Here is a 13,664-nt window from a genome sequence, read left to right as displayed (position 1 = left end):
ATCACCCAATTAAAGTTTGTCAATATGTCAGTTGCTTGAATAATTGCACAACTTGCCGAAGAAGTTACTATAAAAGTATTTTTCTTACATTTATCACAATCACACGAAATCAGCAAACGTTATGTGTAAGATTATACTTCATAAGCTGTCATCGATAAATGTTGATCAGTCTTGATAGCGAGGCGCTCGGGGGACCCAAAAGAAGCATGTGCCCAGGATAAAAAAGTAAGCACGGTACATTTTAAGAAAAGTTCAGAGTGCATACAGCGCTGCAAGTTAACGAGTGTTTTTAAATAGTACGACTTTGAGTTTGAAACCACAGCTAACAGAATGCTTTAGGTAAGGAATAAGCAATTCATTTACGTGGTGTCATGTATTCAACTGATTATAACGTATCCTATAAAGGTTTCAATTAATATTCATGGGGTGCTACTTTATTGTTAGATCAGCAAGAATATCATATATAATGAAATTGTATTGCAAATCCAAGGAATCTCAAATACGTATTATAATAACTATTTAAATCTAAAATATACCTTGCTAGAGAATGAAGAAACAAATCCACAGCCTTTATCATGCTCTGGCCGTGACTGTGGTCTGATTGAATGGAACTCAATTTCTCAAGGGTTTGTCTTTTATATTCTACATCTGAAAAAATATGTCAATTATTATTTACTTTAAAATTTAATTAATGTAACATTAAATAATTCAAAGAATCTGAGAATTCGTTCGGTATGAACATTATGGAAGTTTTTCTAGTATTTGTTTATAAACAAATCTCATTAGTTATTTGCAAAGCATCTAAACGTCCATTAAATTACAAAAATAAATAGAAATGATACAAAATGTAAGGGAGAGGGAGAAAGGTCTACGACTGTACAAGCGAATTTGATATACTCACTGTCATCATCTTTATCGTCCGCATTATTGAGATAAGTCCTGAGGAACTGCGCAAAAGCCCCATCATGTTCCATAAGCTCTTCATAGGACCCTATTTCCGATATGGTTCCTCCCGACATCACCACAATAAAGTCTACCACGGGCAGCCAGTGGACACCATGAGTAACCAACACTCTGGTCTGAGAAAAGAGAGAAAAACATCACTGTATTGATTTTTGATAATATACATCCCATCTAATTAAAATGCTTTTAACTTCACTTAGACAAAACTCAACTAAACAGTCAAATCTTCGACTAATATACCATCTAAACTAGCTAACAACTTGGGGTCAGTGGCAAACAAGATACAAGTAGACCCTGATTAGCCGTTGCACAATTAGATTGCCGATATTTGTTTAAATGATTACTCCTAAAAACGAGATTGATTCAGATCTGCCGACGCATTATGCATCAGTATATAAGTTGTTGCAGCATGGCTGATCATCCGTAACAAGTTCGAGTTACTTATTTACTGACAAGCACATATATAATGGTAATAAAGAAAAATTATCCATCTGCATTGCAGGTAGATATATTAGTTTTATTTTATTTACTAGAATGTCGAGATCAATAATAAAGGCTAAATGCAGATTGTACAACATAATTTAAGCACTGCAATAAATTCGTATAAGCCTGTGACAGCTGTTGAGTCTGTCAAAGGATGGAAATGCTTTCTGCTATATCAAATGTGCTTTTTGCCTTTTAATCTCAACCGCTTGTGGTTATCAGCTGTTACTGTCTATTATCTATAATTCATGACAGCATAAATATGTGATTTTGTGATAACTGCTCTAACCCGACTTAAAAAGGAAGTCAAACGTGCTCATAAATACTGCTCACCGGTTCGTCTTGATGCGGTCTATCTTAGCATGCGGTCTTTCTGGTAATGCAAATATGTATTGATTTGTGTATAACGAGAACATACGAACCTTGTAAATGTGTACATTGTATATAAAGAGAACATATGATCCTTGTTAATGCAAATATATGTTGATTTTTGTATAAAGATAAAGCGTAAACATGGTCATTATGTGAAGGTAACACTTTTATGCATCTTTGATCTAATTGGTTTGACTCAAGTTGAATTTAATGCCTCTAATATTACAAAATACAAAATTCGTATTATGAACACATATATGTAGCAGAATTTGCGTGAAAGGTAACGGTTTTCACTATTTGCGTGAAAGGTAACGGTTTTCACTATTTGCGTGAAAGGTAACTGTTTTCACTATTTGCAGCAGTTATAGGATATCCAAAGGTGTAAATACTAAAAATGAAATGGTGTCAGGAATGTTATGATTTACTGGCGGTAATGTACCTTTCCTTTCAAAAGGCCACTATCACCGATAACTTTATCAAAGATATGTCTTCCTACATGGGAGTCGACAGCACTGAGGGGGTCATCCAGAAGATAAATGTCCGAGTCAAAATAGATAGCTCTGGCCAGGCTGACTCTCTGTTTCTGTCCTCCACTCAAATTGATGCCCTGCAAATAAAAAGTCATTAAAGACTTCGAGGATTTGTTCGGAGAGGCCGCGCATATAAAGCACAAGGAGTGTGAAAGAAAACCTTAGAGACGGATAGTTTTCTATGTCAGAATTATTTGCAAACAAATAGAAAATTTGCACAAAAATAGAAAATTCATTTCAATCATTTATTTTTGTGACTGTGCAAGTATACTCCCACACTTATGCTTTTATTGTCTTTCCAGGTATCGTTATAAGAGAACTGTTTGTGAAGTAAATTGCAGAGGTTTGTATGTAGAAACGGGGCCACCATAAACTATTGCACAACTGTCAGCATGTACAAGGTAAAAAATGGAACCGTGTATCCAGGAGCAGCCCTTTTACTTTTCTCAGCTTTGTTCTCTCATGTCCCTGGTGGCATTGCTGAACATTTATCAGGAACAATGAGAAAGTTACCTTTCATTGACGAGCACTGTATCTATTGTTTAATCTGAATAGGACGTTCTATCTTGCAGATTAATACTTAGTTTTAAACTGTTTCAGTCAATGTACATAGCCAGAGTTGGATTGATGATGAATAAATGTCAAAATATCAGTGAAGTAAACAAGGTCCCTAAGGGAAGCTGATTGAATCATGTACACTCTTGTGTGAAATATTGTAGTTTGCAAAACGCCTTTGAAATGAATGCCATATATTGAAGTCCGCTTGTTCCACCAAACTGAAGTATGATAATGCACACATTGCCAAATTAAACAAAACGCGAAATTTAGTCCATGCATTTATAATATTGTATTTAAAACACACCCGTTGCAGTGCTTGATTGGACATAGCCCCTTACACTGTAACAATTTATACCGAAGAAGGACGGATAAGTAGTGGCTAAACCTGCTGCCAATGCGTTCCTATTTTTCACTGATCTCTGTCTGTGTCATTTTGATCGAAATCCACCCGCTTAGTTAAATTGTATTGTTCAGACGCCACTATCAAATCGTGCAAAATCATTAGTAAAATCGATAAAGTAGGGTTTAATTTATTTAATTTGTATTATCCCATGCTGATTTCATGGATGGTATAAATCGAGAACTTTATTTCTTTATTATTACATAAAGTTAAACTCATTTACTAGACCGTTAGACATATATGATATTTACCGCTGGGCATAGCTATTATCTGGTCGAAAGAACTGTAATGCATCTGAATTTATTGTACCTTTTCTCCAATTTCTGTCGCATCTCTTGCTGGAAGAACTTCAAGGTCATGGGACAAAGCACACGCGTCTATAACCCCCCAGTATCGATGGCTATCATACTTTTTCCCAAACAAGATGTTGTTCCTCAAAGTGGCATTTTGAATCCACGCCTGTTGAGAAACATAGGCTGTGCTTCCCTGTAAACATTAAACTCAATTAGAACTGGCTACATTGTTTCAAAAATTAACATCTTAGAATGAACTGTTGATAATTATTCACGGAATTATTTTACAAAGAAAATGTATACATGGAATTTTTCCACCATTTTTAAGTTCATTCTTAAAAAGTAACCAGTTCACTAGGATAAACTTTTGCAATTTTGAAACAATTATGGAACTGTCATTAAATAAAAAATAATAATAGAGGTATTATCTGTACTTTAATTTCCATGCAGGTGAAGCTTAATACTGTTTTTTTTTGTTGTTCCCTGACACGTTTGAGGCTGCACGTGCTCCGTGCTCATGTCAGTAGCTTATTGATGTTTTGCAAAGTAAGCTCTGACAAAGACGTTGAATTTTATCTCATCACAAAAAGAACTCTTTCAGCAATAAATTACTGTTTTTGTTATGAAACTGTTTTTTTCTCTCACGAAGATGTGCCTAGCCAGTACGTTTAATATACAAGTTTTACCCTGGTTGAAATATTAAAAGTAAAGTGATTTTTCTAATGAAACAACTTTCTGATGAATGCTACTTCTCACAAAGAAATGGTCAGCCTTAATGATCATTACTTTTTCAAGAGAAAGGACAACAATAAGGAATTCTTCAAGGATGTGTGACAGCTAGTTGAAATTTAAACTTTTGCACATATTAAATGACATATAGATGTAATGGTGCAAAATTTTGTAGAGATCTCTACACAATGCATTCTTTCGTAGTCAGCGTGACATGGAGCCATTACGATTGCTGTATTGGCTAGGCTCGATAGAGCTTTTCAACTTGTATTAATTAACCTATCCTGTTTGGAAACATTAAATGAATTTTAACTAGGACTCGCTCGGTTAATGGTTAGAGACAGATAGGGAGCAATGCTAAAGCAAGGTCAACAACGGTAAGTGTGAGACAAACCAGTGAAAAATTTGTCCATTTGATTGATACAGGTGTCACGAATTGATATTTTCCGGAATAGTTATTAATAAAAGTCAATCTACAGAGGATTATTCTGACTTCGATGGGAGTGATACAAATTTTAGTGATTAAAGAAGTAATTCTGATTGGCTCAGCTCAACGAGTGGGTGTGATTTACCAGACGGTTTTAAGACTTTAATAATTTTCCCCCATGAAATTGATCAGTCTGAATTTCTGAGGCTAACAAAAATTTGTCTCCGGGAAATATAAGATTTCTCATTGAATTGTTTATGAACGCGTTTCGGAAAGGTAAGGACAAGAAAGGCGAGAGATTCGACTTTATGGGGTGGGGGTGCGAGTCTCAAATAAATGACAAGGTTAGCCTAAATTACATACAATGTGGTTACTTAATGTAAGCTTGTGACTATTTTTTTAATTTATTCATTTTCAATTCATTCTTCAATTTTCCTTGGATTTAAAAATAATTGCTTGCATGCATCTTGTCGCAAATGTTAAATGGCTCACGTATTATATGAATTAATTCCGAGTTAACTGTTTTGTTTTAATATAAATCACATATCATAAAGATTCCATGATTTGTATAAGGTGTGCTGATAATTGTTTTATCTGTGTCTATGTAAATGAATCCTTAATTAGCAAAGTAACGTAGTTAGGACAGGAGTGAAGTCCGTTACTTTCTTTGAAATTTAAGTTTTGAATTTTAACCAACCGAGAATCTAGGAGAGTATGCCAACCGCTGTAGTTCAACTGGTAACGTATAGCCACAGCGAGGCAGTAATATTATCTGAGAGGGCTTCTTATGTCAGACCGCTCCGGTGGCCTAGTGGTTAGAGCGTCCGCCTAGGATGCGGGAGGTCGTGGGTTCGATCCCCGGCCGAGTCATACCAGACACTTAAAAAATGGTACTAGCAGCTGCCTCGCTTGGCGTTCAGCATTAAGAGGTTAGTGTTAGAACTGGTCGGCCTGGTCTCAGTATCATGTGACTGGGTGGGACATCATGTTACATGTCTGCGGCATGATGCCCCAGTGCTAGACATCACTATAAACTGCCACATTGCAGACATCGTAGCGATATGACTGGAAAATTGTTAAAGCTACATTAATAATCCAAATCACATGACATCACTTCTTATGTCATGGTTTCAGTAGGAGTGCGAGAGCAGCCAAAAGGACATTTAAAAAAAAGTGGGGTTGTGAGTGTGTATTAGTTTGCAAAATGACCATACTCAGTTCTTTTGAATTTCGATAGACGATATCTGGCGTAAAAGAGAGTGTGAATATTATTTGATCACAAGAGAAGAAAACTCTGACACTCATTCAGTTTGGTTACTATAATTGTTGGAAAGTAAATAGTTCCATACATGACTGCACAGTGGAAAGAAAAAGCAGTCTGCAACGAAGAGGTTGATGACCCTAAGAAGCTTCAGGAGAGAGAGAGAGAGAGAGAGAGAGAGAGGGGGTTTAAATAATCTGATTATTACGTGGCAAGACTGTAATTTTGCGAAAGGCACCATATGAAGAAGTATTTAAAATGAAATATTAAACTTTGAGAATATGGTAGTTGAGGTGATGATGACGATGACGACGACGATGATGATTATGAATTTCTCGCATTCCAATAGCCTACAAAGTTACCTTGATAGCAACTTTTCCGCTGATTTTCTCCATTTCTCCCAACATGGCCGACAACAAGGATGACTTGCCAGAACCAACTTGTCCTACAACTGCGATGAGACTTCCCTGTGGGATTTTTAGGTTAATGCTGAATAATATAATATAATTGAATACAATACAATACAATACAATACAATACAATACAATACAATACAATGCGCTTTAATACAATACAATATATAAATCAATGGTTATTTGTGATTATGTCCATTTCTAAATTGCATTTTCGTCAATTAGTTATATGAAAGTAGTATGTATGACAATACATAATGACCCATAAGCATGAAATATTGAACTTTAAGACAAATGAGTCAGTTGATACTCCGAGATATTGTTTTGCACGAGCTACTATAAAATGTATAATAGTTTATTCTGTGTACAGCAGTCAGCATTACAATAGAGGCGTACCGTGTAATAACTGGATTATTGCTAGATGAAGGCACTTTCACAAATCAAAAGAAAATAGCCTGAAAATGTTTTCAAGAATGGATTTCAGCTTTTGAGATCTGAGATATGTTTGTTGATAACACAATGTCTTGCATCAGGTGCTATTGGGTCCGACTTTAATAAAAGAAACGTTTCTCGTCTAAAAACCTATAATTTATATAAACAATTTGTCACATATGGAATCACTCTGAAAAGATGAAAATGTCCTAGGGAATCGGGTATCGCATGTATGTGTGTATGCCAACTTAAATGTGTACTTTGCATGTTTTTAGCCTTCCAACTCTTTATTTAATACATGAGACGATATTCACGAAAATATTTTCTGTTTGTTTCGTTTTATATTTGAATGTTTGATCCATGGTTCCACACCTAGAAAATTAACTGATCACTAACTTGCACATGAATGACTAAACGTGTGAAGTCTTTTCTGTTAGCCTCGTGGAAATTATCATGGCATTCCAATCATATTCGATTAATGACGCAGTAAGGATTCATTCTTGTTTGCAGTAAAGTTTAAGGACTACGTACGTTTCAAGCCATAATGTCATACACATCTTAAAATGTAATTTATTAAAACCCCATATAGCACATATAATCAAATCTGAAGCGTGAACCTTGGTTCCCCGACACTGCTTTTTTACGGTGTTAATCTATGTGAAAAGCTCACCTTATTGCCAGCACCATAGACCCATGTCTATCAGAGCATAATGCATTGCCAGATATGGGTCTACGCTACTCGCATCAAAATATTGCTGGAAGAGACATTGCGAACCCTTTTCTGAGCACTTGATGATGACATACCTGGGTCATCGTTGTTCGCCTGAAATGATAACTATGACAAAATAATTGGATCCTGATATGATTGCACATTTTGTTATGACAGACATGGATCTACGCTGTTTGCATGACAACGTAGAAAGAATTTCATTATGGCAGACCTGGATCTACGCTGTTCGCATCACAACGTAGAAATGACATAAATCGCAGACACTGAGCGTGGTGGAGACTTTTAGATGGCGAAATTGGGTCTACGTTGTTGCTTGAAATAATAAATATGACGGACATTGTCGACTTCATCTGTATCTGTTGGCAAATTGTGTGATGATGGGTCTGGGTTGACTTTTTTGCCGTTTAGCGCATGATAAACATGGATAAATTTGTTACTTTAAATAATAATAATAATTCTGTATTTCTTACCCTGTAAGGCAGTGTTGTATATCTGAATCCCATGTAAATGTACCATCTTCAATGACAATTGAATTTTGTTCTCCTGGAAGAGATACTTTATAGTAGCATGGCACGAAGAATATCATTTGTCTAATATCCAGGCTTTTTTGTATATAAACTACGCAACATTTACATATCGGTATGTTTCAATTTTTAAAATTTTAAGAATACCTTAAATGATTTAACTTTGTTTCTTGAACTTAGGATCCGTTAATGTAAATATATCAGTAAATTAAACTATTTGGAAATAAACACATTTTATATTAATTACCTCTTAGTTAAATGTGAATTGTGAAGCTTTAGGAAAATATTATTAAAACTATTATAGCAGTCAGCTTGTAAAGGCTTTTAGGGTTAATACCAATTCAAGATTTATAGTGATTCTAATTTTTAACTCTGTGATAAATATTAAATCACAGTTGGTTTGACTTGCTTGTACCTGATGCGGTGGGCGGAATCTCGACCTTGACATTATCCACAAGGTCAGGTGAGTTAAGAAACTTGTCCAGTCTCTTAAGTGATACTTTGGCCTAGTCAAAGCAAACAAAATATGATATAAATTATAATTATAATTAGGAGTATTCACTACTATTAGGTCTCAAAACCAGATAGCATTTGCAAAATACATACAACTATGTAAAATAGGAAAAAAGTTTGTCACGATGAATTTTATACGAACGCTTGCAGAGCAGAAAGTGGTCAAAACAAAAGAGTGTAATTAGTGAGTCAAGTAAACTGATCAATAGTTGAACATCTGCGCCATCTGTAGGCTGTCCACAACTGTCCTATTAAGTGTTTTCATCCAGTTAATAGTGTTTTGTTGACTTGGATATTTCTTCATATTACTAAACTGTCGTCATTTTAAAATTATATCGGCAAACGACATTTGTAGTTCTTGTTTACAGGACAGTCTTACATTGTTCAAGCATCTGGCATTTTATTTTCATAACTATTTTCAGCATTCAACTAAATCGCAATCGTTTATGTTTTACGACTTCCTCGGAACAAGAGGAACTACTCATTGGTTAATCAATTAATATACTAAACTTCAACGAAACAGATACACATGATGTAGCCTGCCTTAGTTTGAATAATTGATTTTCAGTATCAGTTTTGTGCTCAAAACGTATTGGGATTAAAGGGTCTGCATTGATTATAGAGAAGGATTTTCAGGAATCTTTGTACGATATTACACAGAACACTGTTATTATTCAGTTTTAGTTAATAATCCTGTAAAATGAAGTGATGTAATAATTAAGCATGTTTATTAATAAATAGGAACTATTAATAACAAAACGTTCTAGCAATCATCTTTTCTTCGTCTCGTTGTTATCCGATTTAATTAAAAGTCTGTTTTGTCTATAATAGTTTATATACTATTTTGTTTTGCTTTTAGAATACCTGTAAGTTTGTTAACACTTTGTATAAATTAATACGAAAGAGCACATATTCTGTATTTAGTTGTACATTATCACATTATTAATTAAATAAAAATACCACAAGCGGTATATTTTCCTAACCATTTTGAACCAGTCAATATATAATTATAGGAGAAATATGTTAAGGCCAAAGAATTTCACATTTTTAATGTGAAAAACGTTCCTTATTTTAAAAAATAAAGTAGACACATAATTGTAGTTAGCTTAGGTTTCTGGTACGCAAGAAATTAACAAGTGCATGAAGCTAGAATCAACTGAAGAAACGAACGCTTTAAGAAAGAATTTAAGCAAGCCATCTTCTCGCATCAGTTCAACATGCCAAAGTTGTCAGCAAAGCAATTGTATTAGAAGTACTTCATTGTTCTCAAGAGGTAAACTCCAAAATGTGTTGTCATGATTTTTGACCGTAAACCTGATAGCATGGACTAAACATTACAAGCTTTGCAAAGATGTACACGTATGGTAAGTTTGGTTAAAACCATAGAGAAGCGTTAATTTTCAGGTTTGGAAACCAGAATATTGAACTGGCATTATTCAGGTTATTATTCTCTTATGTCTACAGACTGGGCATGATGGCAATCCCTTCACTCTTGCTTGTATCCTCCCAAGCGATTACAGTTTTAAAAAGTCCTAAGTAAAGATATATATGATCTTCTGTGCAATCACTTTCAATCTGCTGACCATCAAGTAGTTTATTGAAATGCAAATAAATACAATTTCTGGCAAAAAATTATTGATAGAACTACAAAACACTGTGATCATAAGCTCCGTGAATTACAGTTATGATAATGCAAACAGTAAATCTTGATTTGTCTGGTTCATAAATGTTTCCAAACGCCTTTACGCAATCACAGGCATATGGGTGATAAGATAGACATAATTTTTATTCAAAAACCAATTTACATGTTGCAATAAGTATTCGAATGTAAAAGATGTTTATGCCGCAATTCGTTATAAAGGTTTATTGAGATGGCCACTTCGGTTGCCATGTTGAAGACAGACCAGTGCAATTTTTATATCAGATCTAGTTACATACTGCTGTATTGTTTTAGTGAGAATGCTATTTTTATACGAACATCGATTTAGAAGAAGTAACCATGCCAAGATTTTCAAAACAACTATTTAAGACGTTAGACCAGCATCATTCTGATCCAAGACCAGTACATATAGCAAAAACAAGAATTTGTTTTAACAAAATATTTTAATCGCTGGTCAACGTCAGTTTCATTTAGAACCAGTAAATAATTATTTACCGTTGATATCGTAAAATATGTCGCTAACCTTTATGAAATTATTTATCATCGTAGGAGTGACGTTCATGGCAGATCGAAGGATGTTGAATAGTGCAAGGGAGACAAACGCTATTTGGGGAGAAATTATGTGCTCCTCATTGGTAAAAACGTAGGTAGCAAAGGTAGCCAATCCAACCTGTTAGATAAAACATACAGGTAAATTAAAGATTCAAAGAGAAGCATCAATATTATTATGAAATAAAGTCAACCATTATTCATCGAGTGAATTATTGATAGTTTTAGGACATTTAGCCTTTAGAGATGAAAAGTTACCACTTTCTGATTAAGATCAACAATTTATAAATTAAATGTAGCTCCACCTAGCACTGGAGAACTACAGCTTAGTACCCTGAAGGAAGCTGATTAACAAAATGCAAATTCATAGTATTCCAGTCTCTTATACAACAAGTAGTTGCACATTTAAAATTCATGCTCATCTTGGTTTTTTTCCCCGGATGTTCAGTATGTAGTTCCAAGAGACATCCCTTGTAACTTAAGATTAAAGAAACTTCAATAACTTACCACAAAAGGTGCAGTATTCCATGAGTAGGTCATAAAAGCAGACAGGAAGTAAGTCTTCATTAAAATGCGCAGCTCCTTGTCACGAATGACCTTGACCTTGTCTCGAAATGACATCTCCCAAGCATACAGCTTCAGGATCTGCATGCGTGTGAGAAGAGAAAAAAACACAACTATAATGTTCGCCTCATAAGATATTTTGCTAACATTTTGGATATTGAAAAAGCTTTAATTTTGTTCCTTTGGTTGCAATTTTCATATCCTTAAGGTCTGATGTTTAAGCTCAAATACTGTGATATTATTCAACAGGCGACACAAAGGTGATATGTTTTTCATGTATGGCAAGATTTAATTATTATAGACGCAAGGTTTATATGTCATTTTTAGGCAGAAGTATAATTAACAATTGACGCCCAGTTCATAGCAGGTTGTACAACATCAATAAAATATACAAAAAGACTTTGTGTGTAATCTACCATTTGCCTAAGAATGATCATATATCCAGAACAATTACGAACTTGAGTATGTACCTCTAATTAAGGAGACTATCAGAGATCCAACTCATTTTAAGATAAAGCATAAGATCGTGTAGGGTAAATGTGGTTTGCAGATTAATGTGGTTTTTTTTGACACAAAATTAGATTTAGGCAAGTTGTAAATTTGACTGCTAATGAGTTTTATTTACACATTTCTAGCCCCCGGGGCAGCATTTCCGTCCGCCCTACGCTAGTACGCTACTGATTCCAGACATGTTGGCGCAAAATGAAGACACTGGAGTTGAAGCATGTCACTTCCAGTTAAACGTGTAGCTTTATGGAAAGAAAGTGCTATAATTTTGTCTTATACAGCAGAAATTTTCCGGAGGGGGGGGGGACAAACAGGTAGTGGTCAGCTATTAAATTTTACGTCTGTAGGCCAGAGCATGTTTAAAGGTAAATTAGGGGAGGGGCAGTATTTAACGATATGAAGCCATATTATACCAGGCTGCCATAAACCAAGAAATAAAACAATTTAAGCAGCAAAGGTAAATCAAAATTAGACCCATGTAATGGGACACTTGGCATACAAAGGTTATGAATGGCAGAGCTTTATAACGAGGGACCACCGTAACACGTCCTTTGTTATCGTATATCAATCTTTTCATCCTTTCTATGTTAAACAATATTTGCTGTCATCTGGTGACTGTTTATTAACAGTTGTTTGCTATCCACGTGCATTATATGCATTATTAGTGAGCTGCGCTGAAAAAAAATCAAATAAACTTTACCTTGATGCCATTCAGTATTTCTGTTATCAGTTTAACTCTCTCGTCTTTATGTTTCATCTGTTTGTCTTCCAGCTTATGGATTTTCCTTGTTATGAAGGCATTTAGGGGTATAAGGAGAATGAGTACCGCCAGCCCTGCCAGCATGGGCGGCCCAACCGTAACGTAGAGAAGACTTAGGGCGATAATGACCTCCAGTGGACTTGCCCAGAAACCCCAGAAGAAGTAAATCAAGTAAAAGATTCTCTCGACATCGACGGACATCAAATTAACGATCTCACCAACAGTAGATTCCGTTCTGGCTTTGTTGTTAATTGAAAGAGACTGAAATATAAAATTATTTTTCATGTTTTAAATGAATTTGTTATTTTTCAATCATGATTTTAGTCATGTATCTGAACGCAGCTATTTTCCATGACTTTCACAATAGATCAGCAGTTGGCACTCTGATGAAATGAAGGTTACTTATTACCATTTATCTAAAAACAATTTATAAATCTTATAAAATTAAGTGAGCAAATTATCCAAATATGTAAAAATAACAATACGTAATTTTTCAGTAGAGGGTAATGGTAAAAATCTCAGCCAGATCATTCGAAGGCGAAAAAAAACCACAATCACCCATAGTCTCTCATTACAGGAAACATCCTTTCGCCTGAAGCAAAATATGAGGACACATAAATGTACGAATTAAATTCTAGAATAATTTTGTGTCCAGTTATACACCTTTGATATGTGAATTGTTACAACGTTATACATTGAACATTATACATCCAACTGTAGCTATCACATATAATAATAGCATAATGATATGAAAATATAATGAGTTCTTTGCGATACAAACACGGTATATTATATCACAAAACACATATTATTTAGAGGCATATGTATACCAACTCTCTTTGAATTTTTTTTTCTCCCGGGAAATGACAAGACACCATATGCGCAAAAGGTATTGCTTTTTCAGGCCTTTATTTGTCGAATCAAACTGTAAACTCTTTTGTTTTGTTTTGATCCGTACATAAATACGTTTTTCTGTCACATTTAAATTCTTCGTCA

General features: G+C 34.7%; 1 protein-coding gene and 1 non-coding gene across 3 annotated transcripts in view; one reads left to right on the top strand and one right to left on the bottom strand.

The window, feature by feature from the left end:
- The window catches only part of LOC149797152 (ATP-binding cassette sub-family C member 1-like), a 30,785-nt gene that overhangs the window by 12,317 nt on the left and 4,804 nt on the right, over nucleotides 1-13,664 (bottom strand). For both annotated transcript variants that reach the window (XM_089961825.1, XM_089961826.1), the window contains exons 5-14: nucleotides 12,609-12,929; nucleotides 11,345-11,482; nucleotides 10,812-10,958; nucleotides 8,531-8,621; nucleotides 8,062-8,134; nucleotides 6,379-6,505; nucleotides 3,616-3,792; nucleotides 2,258-2,425; nucleotides 902-1,079; nucleotides 537-648 (exon numbers count right to left, since the gene is read on the bottom strand). In XM_089961825.1, coding sequence (XP_089817951.1) covers nucleotides 537-648; nucleotides 902-1,079; nucleotides 2,258-2,425; nucleotides 3,616-3,792; nucleotides 6,379-6,505; nucleotides 8,062-8,134; nucleotides 8,531-8,621; nucleotides 10,812-10,958; nucleotides 11,345-11,482; nucleotides 12,609-12,929 — 1,532 coding nt within the window. The remainder of the gene's footprint in view (nucleotides 1-536; nucleotides 649-901; nucleotides 1,080-2,257; nucleotides 2,426-3,615; nucleotides 3,793-6,378; nucleotides 6,506-8,061; nucleotides 8,135-8,530; nucleotides 8,622-10,811; nucleotides 10,959-11,344; nucleotides 11,483-12,608; nucleotides 12,930-13,664) is intronic.
- Nucleotides 5,549-5,625, top strand: Trnap-agg (transfer RNA proline (anticodon AGG)). Its single transcript has one exon. It is a non-coding gene; the product is annotated as a tRNA-Pro (tRNA).

Source organism: Sinohyriopsis cumingii, chromosome 6 (genome assembly GCF_028554795.1).
Source record: "Sinohyriopsis cumingii isolate HCF-2022 chromosome 6, ASM2855479v2, whole genome shotgun sequence".
Taxonomy (NCBI): Eukaryota; Metazoa; Mollusca; class Bivalvia; order Unionida; family Unionidae; genus Sinohyriopsis; species Sinohyriopsis cumingii.
The sequence above is the reverse complement of the archived record's forward strand: the minus strand, read 5'-3'. Positions and strand labels throughout refer to the sequence as shown.